The sequence below is a fragment of the Medicago sativa genome, chromosome 4, assembly GCF_051527215.1.
Source record: "Medicago sativa cultivar Bolivia chromosome 4, Bolivia_mono, whole genome shotgun sequence".
Lineage (NCBI taxonomy): Eukaryota > Viridiplantae > Streptophyta > Magnoliopsida > Fabales > Fabaceae > Medicago > Medicago sativa.
The window spans coordinates 79,535,825-79,555,959 of NC_140752.1; the positions used below are offsets into that span (position 1 = coordinate 79,535,825).

Below are 20,135 nucleotides of genomic sequence, written 5' to 3' on the forward strand. Positions count from 1 at the left end.
AAAACTTATTTTTAAAGAACATGTGGAACAAAAGTACATTTAAACTTTTAATTTTTTATGTAAGTAAAAAAAACAACTATTAATCTTGCCCTCTGGATTGTATAGGTCGATCAAATAAAGAACGATTGTCTACGCCTTAACAGGCTTGATGCTTGGTGGACTGTGGACTAGCATGGAGGAACCATACCATGTGACTTGTAATATTTTACTTGACTGACTAACAAGATCTCCACTCAGCACTGGTTTGACTGTTCAAGTCATGCCAGCTTAGCTCGTCTCCTCTCAGCACTGGTTAGACTGTTCAAGTCATGACAGCTCAGCTCGTCTCTATTCAGCAGTGGTTTGACTGTTCAAGTCATGTCAGCACAACTTGTCTTCATTCAGCACCGGTTCGACTATTCAAGTGATATGATCTACAACAAGTTCACCACAAAGTAAGTTGTGCAGATAAACTTGTGGTCCCATCTCAAGAATACACATGCTCTGATTCCACGTGTCTTGTACAAACGGTCAACGTCTTTAAAAGGGCGTCTTAACTTAACGCGTTCTGTACAGACAGAGTGCAGCCTAGATCATGTGCAGGCGTACTCGTACCAGATAACCAATGTGAGGTTCTAGATCACAAATTAATGAGCCTGAGTGACCAAAGAAAGGCCCGTTAAGTCAACAAATCCAAGGTTATAAAAGGGGGCACTTAGGAGGCACCAGAGGGGAATCATTATCTTGAACATTGTATTTTTCATCCAAGTCTTGTTTAGAGTGCTCTTGAAATTCCAACTAAGACATTTCATATAACCGCTCATCTGTTGTAATTAACTTGTGTTTACATACGTGAACACCCTCCTAATTTGATAATTTTCCCTCATATAAAATAAATGTCTTTCTAACTAGTGTTCTAGGAACATTTGTGAAAGAATCAATAAATAAATATTTTATTTGTTTTAGAAATATATTTTTTTGAAGGAGTTTATTTCAGAAATATAAGATGTTATTTTTGATCAAATAATAATTACACAACTATGACAGAGACATGCATTGTTATATACAAGGATCGGGGTTCGAACCCAGTACACCCCCACTTATTCACCTTGAAAAAGGTGAATTTTAACACTAGACTACCTCACAAAAAAAAAAATACACAACTATTTATGAAAATTTACTTGTTTTAACTGTTTAACCGATGCAGATTTCAGTGAATATGTTTTCCTGCGACAACATCATATCATGCCTAATTTTTAGGAGTACTAGTTGAATTGAAATTTGTGATCCCTGGATTTCTTACACCTCTTAGATTTCAGAAAACCCTAGATTATGCATCCTCCAATTCATGAAAATAAATATAATTTTCTTGGGACCCACTTTCTGTTTAAGTATAATATAACTGTATTTCAGTTAATTTGGCCCACACCTCTTATTTTTTTCAGTCACTCTTAATTTTCCAAAACATTGTTGAGTTTAGAGTGAGAGAGTGTGAAATTGAAAAAGATGCTTAAGGAGAAAGAGAAAGAACAATTTTTTCTTTGGATCTTCAAGTTTGCTGGTCGTAAGAAGGTTGGAATGCTTTTCCTCTGTCTCATCTCTGCTGCTGTTTTCATATGGGTTTTCTACGTTGGAAAAGGTTCCTCATTTCTCCTCTTATTATCATATTATGATAATTGCAATTTGATTAATGATATTTTAAAGTATACTAGTATTTCATGTTGTTGCAAGTGCAACTATCTTATTATTATAACCACGAGTTCAAGTAGTTAATGAACTTCAGCCGAAGTTGAATCGATTGTGAGTACTAAGTTCAATTCCTGTTTGAAAAAAATCCTTGGCCGAACTCCGTTTAATTAGGTGATAATGTGATTCCTGTGATATGGTGTGATATCAGGTGAAGATTCTCGGGAAGGAAACACCATGCAGAGTATTAGAGCTAATGAAAGCATGCCTACGAGTGACTCTCCGTCTGAAGTATCGACGGAAAAATTTGCATTACTTCCTTCTCCACCTAACTATTTTTTGGGCTACCATCTTCCTATAGGGCATCCGTGTAATAGTTTCACATTGCCTCCCCCACCGGCTGATAAAAAGCGCACTGGGCCACGTCGTAAGTTTTAGTTTACTATCTTTTTAATCTAAGGTTTCTTGGCGAAGTTAGACTACTTAATTTGTATGGTATTCCAATAATTTCTTCAAATTTTGTGGTTTCTGTTGATATTGAGGATCAGGGATAATGTTGGACTACTTAATGACATTAAGTTAATGTGTATGACATTTCTTCAGTTTTCTGAATATTTGGTCTTGTTTACATATCTTGTAGCATGCCCAGTATGTTACCTTCCGGTGGAAGAAGCCATTGCACGGATGCCAACATTGCCCTTCCCTTCTCCGGTTCTTCAGAATTTAGCATATGTCTATGAAGAAAATTTAAGTAGAGGTGCAGAATTTGGTGGTTCGGAGTTTGGTGGATATCCTACTTTGAAGCAGAGAAACGAGTCGTTTGATGTACAAGAGTCAATGAGTGTGCACTGTGGGTATGTTTTGCTTTTTTTTAGGAATTCCTCCCTTATATCTATACTTACCTAGGGAAGTCCTTGGTGACAACCGTGTGTATAATGAAGCACTGATGCGTACATTTTTACTGATATGAATCATTCCCCCATCGTCAATTATGTGTGTGCGCATCAATCAGATTTGTAAGAGGAACTAAACCTGGCCGCAACACAGGATTTGACATTGATGAAGACGACCTTCTTGAAATGGATCAGTGTAATGGAGTGGTTGTTGCATCAGCTGTATTTGGCTTGTATTATGTGATTTCTGCCTTTATTTACTTGTTTTTACGCTAGTTACTGATCGTTATAATTATATATACCATTCAGGAAATTTTGACGAGATAAATGAGCCCAAAAATATAAGTGATTATTCAGGGAAGACTGTATGCTTCCTTATGTTTGTAGATGAAGAAACAGAAAAATACCTGAGGGGTTCTGGCAGGCTGGGAATCAGCAAGAAGATTGGTTTGTGGAGAGTTATTGTTGCTCGCAATCTTCCTTACACAGATGCAAGACGGACATGAAAGGTTGGAATTACATATTTGGCAAGCACCATCAGGATTGACATAAAATTATTCTGAGTTGTTAGCCATTTTTGTTACTGAAGTTTTTTTCCGTAGTTATGTTTTTCTATATGATCTGATTGTTGCTAGGATAAAATTGAATAATCATATTGTTGGCCGTTTTTTTTTTCTTTCTATACTCTATCCTGAAGGAGTTAATTTGTCTCGTTTTACTGATTGTTCCTCAAGGCACAGAATGAAGAAGGGGAAATTCTTAGAAACACTTCGCTTCCCCCATCAGTGTGAAAAACTTAAATTTCACCATATTTTCTAATTCATATAGTAGTACTATTATTTATTACCTTTTACCACTTTTTTCATATATTCCAAAGCTTCTGTTGCATAGATTGGTTCCAAATGCTCGCTACTCTATATGGGCTGATGGAAAGCTTGAGCTTGTTGCTGATCCATATCAAATTCTTGAAAGGTACGTATGAGAGAATCTCTTCGAAGCTATATGCTTATTTGTTCAACAGTATACCTATTCCATTAGCCTATTTACTCTACTTGTGAGAGTGATGTTAAGATTTTCATTTCAGACCCTTTACCATTTGATACTTATTTTGGCATGTGATTCACCTTTCTATCTACTTCTGTTTATGATAGATACGTTAATCACAATGGGAACTACTTGTTGCTCTACTGGGCCCCTGCATACTGTCAGATTATTTTTTTGATTCCCATATTAAACATCTGCTTTATTGTTAGCTATATTGTTTTATCGGTATAAACCTGTAGTTCTACGTGTTGTATAAACAACAAACAGTTTTATCGTTATAAACTTGTAGCACTACATGCTAAATGTGAACCCCTGATCTAATTATTTTTGGGACAAAATACAACCTGATTGTGTTGTATGTAGTGAAGCACACTGCTCCCCTTCCACCCCTAGTGAATGGCTCCGCCCTTACTGATAATCCTGCATGTTTAGAATTAACACTTGCAATATCTTGTTTTCAATCTACATATGACATGGCTTTAGATGATATAAGAGGTTGATATTACCAATGTGCATCTCTTGGTTTTACAAGAGAAGTTGTTCACACATTGTCATGTTTGTTCTAAATTGTATATTGTATATGTTTATGCTATACTGCTTTTGACAATCTATGTAATTAGTCTGCCAAGACATAAGGAGCAGCTTTCACTCTCGTCCCCATGTCGCGTGCTTGGCGATCCATAAATATCCTTGTGTTTTTCATAGCCAAACATAATGAAGTTTTGAAGCCCAAGTACACAATGTCTCTCCACATTGTCTATGAATACAGTACTCGATGTATTTACAAGTTTTAAAGAAGACAACTGAATGATATTTCCAAAGAGCTTTTTACCTTACGAATTGACTCTTCTAAAGTGAGCCCTTGCTTTAGAGGGAAAAGTAAGACATCTTTACCATTGATGATAAACTAATGGTTGATATTATATATACAAGTATAACAAAACACATATGCGTTGAAATTTCTACCATATTTTCTCATCAGCAGTTGAGATGTCTTATTCCTCCTTCCAAAGTGGGCACCTAAATTTTTTTATATGTTGATCCGGAGTCGGTCCCGAAATGCAATTCATTTGGGATGATATTTCACGCCTAATGTGTTTTCTGACTTTGAACAAGCTTTATTTTGCTTTCAGTTACCACAATGCATATCTTTTTGGTGCCTAAACTGCTTATGTTCACACTTATGTAGGTTTCTGTGGAGGAAGAATGCAACTTTTGCTATATCAAAGCATTATAGACGCTTTGATGTATTTGTCGAGGCAGAAGCCAATAAAGCTGCTGGAAAGTACGAGAATGCCTCTATTGACTCCCAGATCGAGTTTTACAAGAAGGAGGGGTTGACACCATATACAGAGGCCAAACTTCCTCTTATAAGCGGTAGGTGAAACTTCCTCTATATATTTGGGAATAGATGCACCTGTGTAATGTATTTTTCTCAAACTTAATGGTGGTGTTCCAGATGTTCCTGAAGGATGTGTAATAGTAAGAGAGCATGTTCCTATTAGCAATCTCTTTACTTGTCTTTGGTTCAATGAAGTTGACCGATTTACTTCAAGGGACCGGCTTAGTTTTTCAACTGTCAGGGACAAAATTTTGTCACGGGTAGATTTTCATTTCAATATGTTCTTGGATTGTGAAAGGCGAAACTTTGTAATTCAGGTAACTGTTTTATCTTGTTTGTATATCTGGCTATAATAACTTTTGGCAGTATAATCACTTTTTTGACTTTTTTGACCGTTAGGGGCCGTTTGGTGCATAGGATAGGAAAACAGGATATGATAAGACTATCATATCCTGTTTCAATCTGCTGTTTGGTGCACCAACAAGAAAGGATAACTTAAACCTGTTTTTAATCCTATCCTACTCCTCCTTTGTTATTTTTATCCTTAGTTTTTCGTGGGTTGGCAACATGATAGCATAAAATCAAACACGCGTACCATCTATTTTCACAATACGTCCTTCGACTCCCAGTGCTTCTACCTTTCTTCATGTTTTTTTCTTTTTTCACTTTTTTACTGATTTTCTTCCCAATTGATGTCAACTCCAACGAACGAGATATGTTGTTGCTTTGCTTTCAACATGATTTTCTTCTTCTCTTCAATTCGTGGTCTTCTTCTTCTACCCAATTCAATTTTTCGCTGATAATTTAAACCTTTTTTATCCTTAGTTTTCATTTCGTGATCTTCTTCTTCTCTTCAATTTAATTTTTTGTTTTCAATTTTTTATTTCAATTCAATTCCTCATAATGATTTCGACATGCAGTACTATTGAGTTTTTTTATTTCAATTTCAATTCTTTCTTCAAGCAGCTGAGTTGGGGATTCATTATTGATTTAAATTAATATCAATTCCAATCAATTCAATTTCGATTCAATTCCCAAAATATTCAATAAAGTTCAATTCCTCATAATTTTAATTAAACCATATGAATTTTTTGTTCTCAATCATCTTTCTTATCATATGTGTGCACCAAACGCATGATAGGATAAGTGTCTATCATGTCACTATCCTATCCTTTCGTTATCCATTTTCTAATCCTTTCATGTCTCTAGCATATCATGTGCACCAAACAGGCCCTTAGAGAAAGTAAATATTGTGCTAATTTTTAATTTTTTTTGTCAATACGAGAGTTTCTATAAATTTCCTCCACGAGCCTCCTATTTTTTTCTTTTTTTAGGAGTGCCTCCTACAGATCATATTAGTTTTCTCAAAGCCAATGTAACAAGATTTTTATTGAGAAAGTATATTAATGGTCTTTTCCATCCGGATTGTGTTGATTCATCCATTACCATCTAAATTCATCTAATCCATTCATTTTGTCATCCTTAATCTTAAGTGACGTGCAAAGAGTTGTGTTAAACAAACAACCACATCAATAAAATTATGTGTTTGAATGTTTAAATTAATGTCTTTAGACTTTTTTTAGGAGTTTGGAGGAAAGGAGATGAGAGAATCTTAAGGATAAATGAAAGATATAGAGAAAGCATAACTTTTTTTTTTCTTACTTGGATCAAAACCCTAGTATGGACTATGGAAGACTAAAAAATAATAACATTGAGGTAGGACTTTGAAGGATGTTGAGGGCTTTAAATGAACTTTCAAATTTTCCCTGTCTCTTCATACTATTCTCAAATCAAATATTAGCTATATGTATCCCCTTAGTTTCTTCTAAACAAACCTTAATGAATATGTAATTAGGCTTTAGAGACTTCTAATTTGATTTTTATTTTTTTTAAATGTTTTTTTAAGAAGTTAAAATAGAATATATTACCAACAAAGAGTGTCATTCCTAGCACAAGGTGTACTTAGGAAGAAACAAGGTCCAAACAATATTTACAAGAGAAACAGTACAAAAAAAAGAGTTAGACCAGAAATAACAATTAGTCTACGTCCAGCATGGTGAACGGACTAAGCCACCAACTATCGAAGTTGAATGGAAGAGTATTAAATGTTAAATACTGTTGAGATGAATATTATGAATTGAGATGAATACTAGAGGTTTCAGTACTAATTTTCTTTTACAACGATGTTGGTACATGACAGTAAAAGTTCAAATCATATGTGCATTCAATAACCATATGATAATGAAATAACATAACATGCATTGAATCAAACCATGCTAGAATCTGAGCTCCATGATAATCAAAAAAATCTGTTCATCAAAAACTTAAAAAGTCTATACCGTAACTGAAATTAAGGCTCAAGTAAAAAAATTGAATGCAATAATTGAAAAATAAAATGCAGCTCCATGATAATCAAAAAAATCTGTTCATCAAAAACTTAAAAACACTGAAATTAAGGCTCAAGTAAAAAAATTGAATGCAATAATTGAAAAAAGTCTATACCGTAACTGAAATTAAGGCTCAAGTAAAAAAATTGAATGCAATAAAAATTGAATGCAATAATTGAAAAATAAAATGCACCAGCCAGGAATCGAACCTGGGTCTGTATTGTCCTACCGCAGTAGTGTACTATTCTGCCACTAAACCACTGGTGCTCCACATTTACCAAAGTCCAATGTAAAAATTATTTACTTCTGATATTCTTTTTTTTTTTTTTTTTGAAGGAGTATTTCTGATACTCTATTGTCAACCAGCTTTTCTAATATGAATATCCTTTTTACATTTTTCTCTTTAGAACCAATTTTAAATATGAATTTAAATGTATGTAGTTCTCTCAAATCTCATAAGTTTCTCATTTTTTTTTTCTTCCAAGCTAATAGTTAACGACATCTTTTGCACTGGTTAGATCCCAAACGTCAAGTTGTGTGCATGGTGTTAAGACTATTTTTCATGTCGTGTGAGATATTTGTGTCTTAAATAAAGATAAGGGTTAATATGTGTTTACCCCTTGTAATATATGTCATTTCCGGTTTTACCCCCTGTAAAATATTTTTTTTGGATTTCGTCCTCGTAATTTTAAGATTTTTGGTTTTGGACCTTCATGAGTTTTGACAGTACAAAATCAAAGATATGGCAGGGGGTAAACCGAAATTTGCTCAAATGAACAGGGGGGTAAACCAAATTTTTTTCAAATTACAAGAGGGGTAAACCTAAATTTGCTCAAATTACAGGGGGTGAAATATTCAATGAAGGTCTAAAACCAAAATATTTTCAAATTTCAAGGATGAAATTCAAAAAAAAATATTTTACAGGGGGAAAAACCGGAAATGACCTATATTACAGGGGGGTAAACACATATTAACCCTAAAGATAACAATGAGTTTACATGTAGCCTATTATAATATTTGTTCCTAAATAAAAATATTTGTCATTTTTTTTATAGATTTGCTCATATATTGTATTTAGAAAATATATAACCATCCGGTCATTATTATAAGCAAAATTTAACATTTTAGGTTCATTCAATAAATGATGTATGTGGTCTATATTAAAGACCGAATACATCATTTATTGAATGAACCTAAGATGTCAATTTTTACTTATAATAGTGATCAAATGGTGTATATCAAAGTCTGTGGTCTTACCGTGTAACTAGTGACTTCATTATCTATACTTGTACTTACTGAGTAGTGAATACGAAGTATCCGTTACCCCTATTTTCACTATAACGAATTGATAAATAACAAACAAATATCAACGATTTACAAATAAGAGATTTAGTTGTGCTTGGTAAACACACTCTTTAAGTTAGAATCTTATGATTGAATCAAAGTTTTACCTTTAAGAGTTTGGCTATGGCACGGTGAATGAACACCGTCCCATTTTTTGAAACACATTCTCATAACTTAGTAAAGAAAGGAGTCAGACATACTTTGTTATCAAAGTAAGTCTCATCATCAGCTAATGTTACCTCTATGTTTTGAATCAATTCTATTGGGTGGGTCTTGGAAATTTAGGGTGTGATTGGATGAGGGATTTAGGAGGGAAAGAGAATGGAGGACTTACTTTTCTATTTAAAATCCCGAACAACATAAAATGTTTTTTTTAGAATAAACTAAGTGTCTTTGATCTTCTTATTTTAAAAACCGATTTTTGGTTTCCAATTTCCCCTTCTTCAGAATTTTGGTCTCGTCACATTTCCGGGTCATTTCTATGATGATGCAGTCTATTTATTTGTTTATTTATGATGTGACAATATTTAATGGACATATTTTTATAGAAATAGATATTTAATGTAGTTTAATAGTGTTGACACGTCATGAATGAACTTTTTTTTTTTGAAATATCATGAACGAATATGTTACATCATAAAATATGAGAGAAGGAATCAAAATTAAGAAGAAAAAAAATAAACTGAAAAAAAAACAGTTTTTAAAACAAAACTTATTTTTAAAGAACATGTGGAACAAAAGTACATTTAAACTTTTAATTTTTTATGTAAGTAAAAAAAACAACTATTAATCTTGCCCTCTGGATTGTATAGGTCGATCAAATAAAGAACGATTGTCTACGCCTTAACAGGCTTGATGCTTGGTGGACTGTGGACTAGCATGGAGGAACCATACCATGTGACTTGTAATATTTTACTTGACTGACTAACAAGATCTCCACTCAGCACTGGTTTGACTGTTCAAGTCATGCCAGCTTAGCTCGTCTCCTCTCAGCACTGGTTAGACTGTTCAAGTCATGACAGCTCAGCTCGTCTCTATTCAGCAGTGGTTTGACTGTTCAAGTCATGTCAGCACAACTTGTCTTCATTCAGCACCGGTTCGACTATTCAAGTGATATGATCTACAACAAGTTCACCACAAAGTAAGTTGTGCAGATAAACTTGTGGTCCCATCTCAAGAATACACATGCTCTGATTCCACGTGTCTTGTACAAACGGTCAACGTCTTTAAAAGGGCGTCTTAACTTAACGCGTTCTGTACAGACAGAGTGCAGCCTAGATCACGTGCAGGCGTACTCGTACCAGATAACCAATGTGAGGTTCTAGATCACAAATTAATGAGCCTGAGTGACCAAAGAAAGGCCCGTTAAGTCAACAAATCCAAGGTTATAAAAGGGGGCACTTAGGAGGCACCAGAGGGGAATCATTATCTTGAACATTGTATTTTTCATCCAAGTCTTGTTTAGAGTGCTCTTGAAATTCCAACTAAGACATTTCATATAACCGCTCATCTGTTGTAATTAACTTGTGTTTACATACGTGAACACCCTCCTAATTTGATAATTTTCCCTCATATAAAATAAATGTCTTTCTAACTAGTGTTCTAGGAACATTTGTGAAAGAATCAATAAATAAATATTTTATTTGTTTTAGAAATATATTTTTTTGAAGGAGTTTATTTCAGAAATATAAGATGTTATTTTTGATCAAATAATAATTACACAACTATGACAGAGACATGCATTGTTATATACAAGGATCGGGGTTCGAACCCAGTACACCCCCACTTATTCACCTTGAAAAAGGTGAATTTTAACACTAGACTACCTCACAAAAAAAAATACACAACTATTTATGAAAATTTACTTGTTTTAACTGTTTAACCGATGCAGATTTCAGTGAATATGTTTTCCTGCGACAACATCATATCATGCCTAATTTTTAGGAGTACTAGTTGAATTGAAATTTGTGATCCCTGGATTTCTTACACCTCTTAGATTTCAGAAAACCCTAGATTATGCATCCTCCAATTCATGAAAATAAATATAATTTTCTTGGGACCCACTTTCTGTTTAAGTATAATATAACTGTATTTCAGTTAATTTGGCCCACACCTCTTATTTTTTTCAGTCACTCTTAATTTTCCAAAACATTGTTGAGTTTAGAGTGAGAGAGTGTGAAATTGAAAAAGATGCTTAAGGAGAAAGAGAAAGAACAATTTTTTCTTTGGATCTTCAAGTTTGCTGGTCGTAAGAAGGTTGGAATGCTTTTCCTCTGTCTCATCTCTGCTGCTGTTTTCATATGGGTTTTCTACGTTGGAAAAGGTTCCTCATTTCTCCTCTTATTATCATATTATGATAATTGCAATTTGATTAATGATATTTTAAAGTATACTAGTATTTCATGTTGTTGCAAGTGCAACTATCTTATTATTATAACCACGAGTTCAAGTAGTTAATGAACTTCAGCCGAAGTTGAATCGATTGTGAGTACTAAGTTCAATTCCTGTTTGAAAAAAATCCTTGGCCGAACTCCGTTTAATTAGGTGATAATGTGATTCCTGTGATATGGTGTGATATCAGGTGAAGATTCTCGGGAAGGAAACACCATGCAGAGTATTAGAGCTAATGAAAGCATGCCTACGAGTGACTCTCCGTCTGAAGTATCGACGGAAAAATTTGCATTACTTCCTTCTCCACCTAACTATTTTTTGGGCTACCATCTTCCTATAGGGCATCCGTGTAATAGTTTCACATTGCCTCCCCCACCGGCTGATAAAAAGCGCACTGGGCCACGTCGTAAGTTTTAGTTTACTATCTTTTTAATCTAAGGTTTCTTGGCGAAGTTAGACTACTTAATTTGTATGGTATTCCAATAATTTCTTCAAATTTTGTGGTTTCTGTTGATATTGAGGATCAGGGATAATGTTGGACTACTTAATGACATTAAGTTAATGTGTATGACATTTCTTCAGTTTTCTGAATATTTGGTCTTGTTTACATATCTTGTAGCATGCCCAGTATGTTACCTTCCGGTGGAAGAAGCCATTGCACGGATGCCAACATTGCCCTTCCCTTCTCCGGTTCTTCAGAATTTAGCATATGTCTATGAAGAAAATTTAAGTAGAGGTGCAGAATTTGGTGGTTCGGAGTTTGGTGGATATCCTACTTTGAAGCAGAGAAACGAGTCGTTTGATGTACAAGAGTCAATGAGTGTGCACTGTGGGTATGTTTTGCTTTTTTTTAGGAATTCCTCCCTTATATCTATACTTACCTAGGGAAGTCCTTGGTGACAACCGTGTGTATAATGAAGCACTGATGCGTACATTTTTACTGATATGAATCATTCCCCCATCGTCAATTATGTGTGTGCGCATCAATCAGATTTGTAAGAGGAACTAAACCTGGCCGCAACACAGGATTTGACATTGATGAAGACGACCTTCTTGAAATGGATCAGTGTAATGGAGTGGTTGTTGCATCAGCTGTATTTGGCTTGTATTATGTGATTTCTGCCTTTATTTACTTGTTTTTACGCTAGTTACTGATCGTTATAATTATATATACCATTCAGGAAATTTTGACGAGATAAATGAGCCCAAAAATATAAGTGATTATTCAGGGAAGACTGTATGCTTCCTTATGTTTGTAGATGAAGAAACAGAAAAATACCTGAGGGGTTCTGGCAGGCTGGGAATCAGCAAGAAGATTGGTTTGTGGAGAGTTATTGTTGCTCGCAATCTTCCTTACACAGATGCAAGACGGACATGAAAGGTTGGAATTACATATTTGGCAAGCACCATCAGGATTGACATAAAATTATTCTGAGTTGTTAGCCATTTTTGTTACTGAAGTTTTTTTCCGTAGTTATGTTTTTCTATATGATCTGATTGTTGCTAGGATAAAATTGAATAATCATATTGTTGGCCGTTTTTTTTTCTTTCTATACTCTATCCTGAAGGAGTTAATTTGTCTCGTTTTACTGATTGTTCCTCAAGGCACAGAATGAAGAAGGGGAAATTCTTAGAAACACTTCGCTTCCCCCATCAGTGTGAAAAACTTAAATTTCACCATATTTTCTAATTCATATAGTAGTACTATTATTTATTACCTTTTACCACTTTTTTCATATATTCCAAAGCTTCTGTTGCATAGATTGGTTCCAAATGCTCGCTACTCTATATGGGCTGATGGAAAGCTTGAGCTTGTTGCTGATCCATATCAAATTCTTGAAAGGTACGTATGAGAGAATCTCTTCGAAGCTATATGCTTATTTGTTCAACAGTATACCTATTCCATTAGCCTATTTACTCTACTTGTGAGAGTGATGTTAAGATTTTCATTTCAGACCCTTTACCATTTGATACTTATTTTGGCATGTGATTCACCTTTCTATCTACTTCTGTTTATGATAGATACGTTAATCACAATGGGAACTACTTGTTGCTCTACTGGGCCCCTGCATACTGTCAGATTATTTTTTTGATTCCCATATTAAACATCTGCTTTATTGTTAGCTATATTGTTTTATCGGTATAAACCTGTAGTTCTACGTGTTGTATAAACAACAAACAGTTTTATCGTTATAAACTTGTAGCACTACATGCTAAATGTGAACCCCTGATCTAATTATTTTTGGGACAAAATACAACCTGATTGTGTTGTATGTAGTGAAGCACACTGCTCCCCTTCCACCCCTAGTGAATGGCTCCGCCCTTACTGATAATCCTGCATGTTTAGAATTAACACTTGCAATATCTTGTTTTCAATCTACATATGACATGGCTTTAGATGATATAAGAGGTTGATATTACCAATGTGCATCTCTTGGTTTTACAAGAGAAGTTGTTCACACATTGTCATGTTTGTTCTAAATTGTATATTGTATATGTTTATGCTATACTGCTTTTGACAATCTATGTAATTAGTCTGCCAAGACATAAGGAGCAGCTTTCACTCTCGTCCCCATGTCGCGTGCTTGGCGATCCATAAATATCCTTGTGTTTTTCATAGCCAAACATAATGAAGTTTTGAAGCCCAAGTACACAATGTCTCTCCACATTGTCTATGAATACAGTACTCGATGTATTTACAAGTTTTAAAGAAGACAACTGAATGATATTTCCAAAGAGCTTTTTACCTTACGAATTGACTCTTCTAAAGTGAGCCCTTGCTTTAGAGGGAAAAGTAAGACATCTTTACCATTGATGATAAACTAATGGTTGATATTATATATACAAGTATAACAAAACACATATGCGTTGAAATTTCTACCATATTTTCTCATCAGCAGTTGAGATGTCTTATTCCTCCTTCCAAAGTGGGCACCTAAATTTTTTTATATGTTGATCCGGAGTCGGTCCCGAAATGCAATTCATTTGGGATGATATTTCACGCCTAATGTGTTTTCTGACTTTGAACAAGCTTTATTTTGCTTTCAGTTACCACAATGCATATCTTTTTGGTGCCTAAACTGCTTATGTTCACACTTATGTAGGTTTCTGTGGAGGAAGAATGCAACTTTTGCTATATCAAAGCATTATAGACGCTTTGATGTATTTGTCGAGGCAGAAGCCAATAAAGCTGCTGGAAAGTACGAGAATGCCTCTATTGACTCCCAGATCGAGTTTTACAAGAAGGAGGGGTTGACACCATATACAGAGGCCAAACTTCCTCTTATAAGCGGTAGGTGAAACTTCCTCTATATATTTGGGAATAGATGCACCTGTGTAATGTATTTTTCTCAAACTTAATGGTGGTGTTCCAGATGTTCCTGAAGGATGTGTAATAGTAAGAGAGCATGTTCCTATTAGCAATCTCTTTACTTGTCTTTGGTTCAATGAAGTTGACCGATTTACTTCAAGGGACCGGCTTAGTTTTTCAACTGTCAGGGACAAAATTTTGTCACGGGTAGATTTTCATTTCAATATGTTCTTGGATTGTGAAAGGCGAAACTTTGTAATTCAGGTAACTGTTTTATCTTGTTTGTATATCTGGCTATAATAACTTTTGGCAGTATAATCACTTTTTTGACATTTTCCAGCATTATGATCATAGAATTGTATTTGTTTTAGTTCACAACTTCAATTACGTGTTATGAAAGTTGCACTGTGACCAATGTGGTTCAGAATTTTCTTGAAACCTCTTGTGTCAATGGTTATTATTGTTTCTCTTGAGGGTAGATTATTTATCTAAACCTTGTTCATTGCTCATTTACTTTCATGGTCACTTTCCTCTCTCCTTTGCTTATTGTAGCTTCTTTTTTTGGGGGGTGTTCACAGAAATACCACAGGGATTTACTGCTGCGTCTAGCTCCACCAGTGACCACTGCTCAAATTCCTCTGTCATCTCCCCCACCTCCATTGCCTATGCTTGAAACGTCTCCCGAAAAGGTTGTAGCTTCACCGGTTGGAAGAGGCCCTGGAAGGCGTGGAAAAGATAAAAGATCTGGTGCCAAGCGCCACCGCAAAGTTGTTGCTGGAAGTACTGAGAACGAAGCAAGTTAAGAAGTTTTTTTAAGATATACTCCCACCAATCTTAAATATAAGCAAAAAAGTACATAGTACATGTATTTAAGGTCGGCTGGAGTATAAGTTCCACTGCAGAAGTCATTCATTGCAGAGGTGGAGGGAAAATGTGCAAGAAAAGTGTTGTATCATTTCCACATGGGCGCTCTCATTCTTTTCTTTATTTTGTGCAATTGTTCATTTTTGTTAATTGTTTTTGCTGTATATAGGGTAAAATCTTAATCTTAATTCTTAATATATATATATATATATATATATATATATATATATATATATATATATATATAAATGTTAAACAGTGCTGATTAACCCTAATCCCGCCACTGTTTAACCTAATCCCGCCTTTTTTGAGGGTTTGGTTTAAAAAATCTTTATGAAAAAACTCTTTGCAAGGATTCGAACCCACATGGGCGCTCTCATTCTTTTCTTTATTTTGTGCAATTGTTCATTTTTGTTAATTGTTTTTGTTGTATATAGGGTAAAATCTTAATATATATAAATGTTAAACAGTGCTGATTAACCCTAATCCCGCCTTTTTTGAGGGTTTGGTTTAAAAAATCTTTATGAAAAAACTCTTTGCAAGGATTCAAACCTACAACATTATGGTTCCATTTATGGTTCCATGTAAGCACTCCAACCACTAAACCAATAATTGTTTTTGTGATATAATTTTGATTCCACTACCTCATATCCAATACCAAACACCCTCATTAAAAAAACTAATTAATCCCTTTTTCTTTCTTTACAGAATTGAACATTGAACGGTTCTGAACCGTTATTCCTTTTATCTCAACCCAGAAGGCAACGGTTTCCATCCATTTCTTCCCTTTTTTCCTTCGATTTCTCCTAAAAATTGTGACTGTAATGCAGATTTCGTCCATACTAACTTATTAATGGTATGATCACTAAAATAATTTTGATATAAATCCTATTTTATTCATTTTGATTTTGTGGATTATGATTGTGTCAGTTTTGATGAAAGTTGATGCTTGAAATCCTATTATGATTGTATTGATTATATTGATTGTGATTGTGTCAATTTCCTTGGTTGTCAATGCTTTAAATAATAAGACACTTAAGGCTTTAAGTAATAAAACACTCATGCTTTAAATTGTAATGGTTACTATTGACACTTTCAAATCCAAATCATCCTACTATATGGAGACACTGGAATGGTGTCGTACTAGGACTGCTGCCATGGTTAATGATGAATGTTTCTATGTAGTTTACAAAGAAGTATTTTCGAATGTTTAATAGTTACTTATCTACTCTTTTTAGACTGAAAGAAACTTGATTTGTGATATTGAAAATGATTTTAATTTGAATTATTCAATAATATAATTGTAGTATTTATTGAAATCTAATACAAAATACATTTATCTAATTTGATGTTTATATTGTCAAAAAAAATTGAAACAAACAAGAAATACCCGTGCATCGCACGGGTCAGGGTCTAGTTTTCAGTAATGCCACTAAATTCCTCACGTCCTAAACCCATTCTTCTTTTCAATTATGATAGTGATAGAGAAAATGCACTTCCTCTGAATTACACTCCACAAAAGATGTATTCAGGATCTTCGTTTTCTTATTAATGAAGCAACCGAGTTATCTATTTTTCCTTGTGCAGCACTCTTTCACCTTAATTAGCTTGGGTTCAATCTTTCATCTTGATTTGATTAGTAATTATGTTTTAGCTTTGTTTATGATTTACAAGATTGACTATCACATGTGTGTCTACTACTCCAACTCGCCGAGATCAGTGAAAGGCCACCAGCTAGATTCATTCCCAAGCATTGGAATGGAAACTAGTAACAACATGACGGCCTCAAACAATAACTTCCTCCACAAGCACCAAGTATTGACAACTTTGTCATGCATGCACATCAAATATTAACTATTAACATATTATGTGTTTGAATAATTTTTCAAAGGATGTAAATATTTCACCTAAGTTTTAGAATATGACACTGATTGACAAATTAAGAAATGATTTTGGTTATTTTTAAATATATTAAAATTTTGCATTCACCCTTAAAAGAAACTGCTGCATTCATCAAATCTGGTTGACATAAATGGTTAGACTTTCCATTCACACCAAATGTGACTTGAGTTCTAGTATGAAATTCTGTGATTGAGAAATTAAGAAATGACTTTGGTTACTTTCATATATATTAAAAGCTATTGCATTCACCAAATGTCATTGACACAAATGGTTAGACATTCCGCTCACACTAACTACCTGTGATTTGAATTCTACTATGATGTTCTACAATTGAAAAGTTATACATAAATTTCATTGGACTACTATGAAATGATCTTCTACAACTGGAAGGTGGTTATACTAAATTCCATTGGAAATCCTCAATGAGTTGGATGGTTATTCATGACCTGACCTTAAAGTATATTTTATCATAAAAAAGTATTTCATTCACAACTCATTTTTTGTTTGACCGCCACTGGTCCACTACCACCGGATAACGGAAAATACTTGGGTGACATAATGTCACCGTGACATTAAATCTGGGTCACACAAAGGTGTTGTGTTGTGTGGCCCAGATTTAATGTGACGGTGACATTATGTTACCTAAGTGCTTCCCCCGGATAACCCTTCGTTGCTAAAACCCTATTACTCTACCATTGCTAGTAGAACTCTCTGCTCCTAATCCACCATGACAATGGCGCTAAGAAGAGCATCAATAACACTCACATTCCTCTTCCAAACCCCTTCTCCTTCTTTCACCCACACCTTCTCTCTCTCCATTCCAAAACGAACCACCACCCTTTCTCTCCGCTACTCTTCCAAAACCCTAACCCCACCCCCCTCCGAAAAACCCTTCCTATTCATCCCTCCCGGAGTTGAACCCACCGAAATCAACGACTCCATGATTCTCCCCTTCTCCAATATCGTCATCGGACCCTACGCCGGTGATTCCAGAATCAAGGATGTTGAATTTGTTAAGAGTAGTCCTAAGGCTAAGGATTGCCCTAAAGATCATCGACCTGAATTCGCTATTCTTGGTCGTTCTAATGTTGGCAAATCTTCTCTTATTAATTCACTTGTTCGTAAGAAAGAGCTTGCTCTCACTTCTAAGAAACCGGGTAAGTTTTTAATTTTTTTAAATTTATTAGTTCGTTTGAGATTTTGATTTTGATTTTTATTTTGTGTGTAACTTGTTGCAGGGAAGACACAGCTTATTAATCACTTCTTGGTTAACAAAAAATGGTACCTTGTGGATTTGCCTGGTTATGGGTGAGTCACTCACACTTACTACAAACATCCCAATATTATAAAATGTCAACTAATTGAATTGAGCCATGTTGAAGGGCCCGTTTTGGATTGACTTATTTTTGAGCTTATGCAAAACAGCTTATACAAATAACTAAGCTTTTATGTATTATACTTAAGCTTGTCAAGACAGTTTATGAAAAAACAGCTTATGAAGATAGAATTTTCGTTGGTGAGGCCTATTAATTAACATAAAAGCTTATTTATTTGCATAAGCTATTTTTCATAAGCTAAAAAATAAGCCAAATCAAACAGGCCCTAAATAAACCGCTTATTTAAGTGCTTCTGTATAAGTTATTTCTCTTACAAATGATAAAAAAAAATCAAACTGTTGATATAAACTATAGGTTGTTTTCAAAAGTTGTTCTGGAGAGCTTATGGAAGTAAGCTTAAAACAGCTTATGAACATTTTTTAAGCTCAACTAAACAGTCTCTCAAGTATTTGTGCTTGTAGATAAGTTTAAATAAGACATCAATAATTTCACAAGCTTGGTTACAATGTTGTGTGCTTACCTTGGTAGGTCTCATCACTCTCAAGTGTTTTGTTTAATGATGTTATTTCCTGTGTTTCATTTGGTTGTTTTTCATTTGGTTAGCGTATTAAATGTCAGTGATTAGAGGTGTTACTGTTAATCACTTGTCATATGTAAAACTGTTTCTCATGCGTTATGCAGCTTTGCTAAAGCATCTGAAGCTGCTAAAGTGGATTGGTCCTCGTTTACGAAAGGTTACTTTTTAAATAGAGATACTCTGGTGGCTGTCTTGCTTCTCATTGATGCAAGTGTTCCACCTCAAAGGATTGACTTTGATTGTGCAAATTGGCTTGGGCGCAATAACGTAAGATGTTTTTTTGTGTTTCAGTTTAGAATGTAATGTTGTTAGGGTACTGAATTAAGTCTGAATTCTGTTAGATTTTTGTGGATTGCAGATACCGGTTACCTTTGTTTTCACAAAATGCGATAAAATGAAGGTGGCGAAGGGGAAAATACCTGAGGAAAACATAAGGGATTTTCAAGAGATAATTAAACAAAACTACAAACAACATCCCCCGTGGATTATGACCAGCAGTGTTACTGGATTAGGCAGAGATGATCTTCTCTTGCATGTATCTCAGCTAAGGAACTACTGGGATCAATAGGAGAACAGCTTAAAATTAAGCAAAATGTGACTATCTATTTGAAGGGCATTCCACGCAGGACCCAAGGTGAAATTACAAAAGATACAACCAGTGTCACATAGAAGAGTCGAGTGGAAAGGCTATGACTTGACTTGTATATCAGCTGGATCATTGTTCCCCTCAAACCACAACATGTTTGTTATATACCGTATCTTAATCTTACACATGGGTCGAGTTTGAGTTGTTTATGTATACTGGAATTTTATGTGCTGTCATGTTATACTTGTATGGGAGTAATACAGCATAGGAAATACTGTATACTTTGAACAGTGAAAGTTATTATATATATTTATCTTTTTGATTCCGGAATACATGTTTCTGCATACCAGTTCCTTGGCTTTTGTTGGCTGGATGAAAAGGAAAATTTTGCATACTTAAACATTATTGATGTTTTGCTGTATTTAATAGGTTACTGCCATTATTGATGCAGCCCACGAGGATCTCATCTCCTTGCTTACCATCATTATTGTAT

At 34.6% G+C, this 20,135-nt stretch overlaps 1 protein-coding gene and 2 pseudogenes across 2 annotated transcripts; all 3 read left to right on the top strand.

The window, feature by feature from the left end:
* The first annotated feature begins 1,476 nt into the window (after positions 1-1,476).
* LOC146932363 (putative hexosyltransferase MUCI70) lies at positions 1,477-5,361 on the top strand (annotated as a pseudogene).
* Positions 5,362-11,627: 6,266 nt separating this feature from the next.
* LOC146932364 (putative hexosyltransferase MUCI70) lies at positions 11,628-15,315 on the top strand (annotated as a pseudogene). Its single transcript, XR_015008016.1, has 6 exons — positions 11,628-11,899; positions 12,058-12,447; positions 12,806-12,909; positions 14,171-14,358; positions 14,441-14,640; positions 14,955-15,315. The product of XR_015008016.1 is annotated as a putative hexosyltransferase MUCI70 (transcript).
* A 2,530-nt stretch (positions 15,316-17,845) lies between these two features.
* Positions 17,846-19,972, top strand: EMB2001 (P-loop containing nucleoside triphosphate hydrolases superfamily protein). Its single transcript, XM_085704023.1, has 4 exons — positions 17,846-18,299; positions 18,381-18,450; positions 19,161-19,323; positions 19,415-19,972. Exons 1-4 carry the CDS (start codon positions 17,870-17,872, stop codon positions 19,622-19,624), a joined length of 873 nt encoding a protein of 290 aa, XP_085560149.1. The 5' UTR covers positions 17,846-17,869; the 3' UTR covers positions 19,625-19,972.
* The last annotated feature ends 163 nt before the right edge of the window (positions 19,973-20,135 follow it).

Excerpts from the sequence above, each read along its gene's own strand:
- EMB2001 (XM_085704023.1), top strand. The coding sequence starts at position 17,870 with ATGACAATGGCGCTAAGAAGAGCATCAATAACACTCACATTCCTCTTC. Across the intron at positions 18,300-18,380 it reads TCTCACTTCTAAGAAACCGG|GGAAGACACAGCTTATTAAT; the intron begins GTAAGTTTTTAA and ends AACTTGTTGCAG. Across the intron at positions 19,324-19,414 it reads ATTGGCTTGGGCGCAATAAC|ATACCGGTTACCTTTGTTTT; the intron begins GTAAGATGTTTT and ends TGTGGATTGCAG.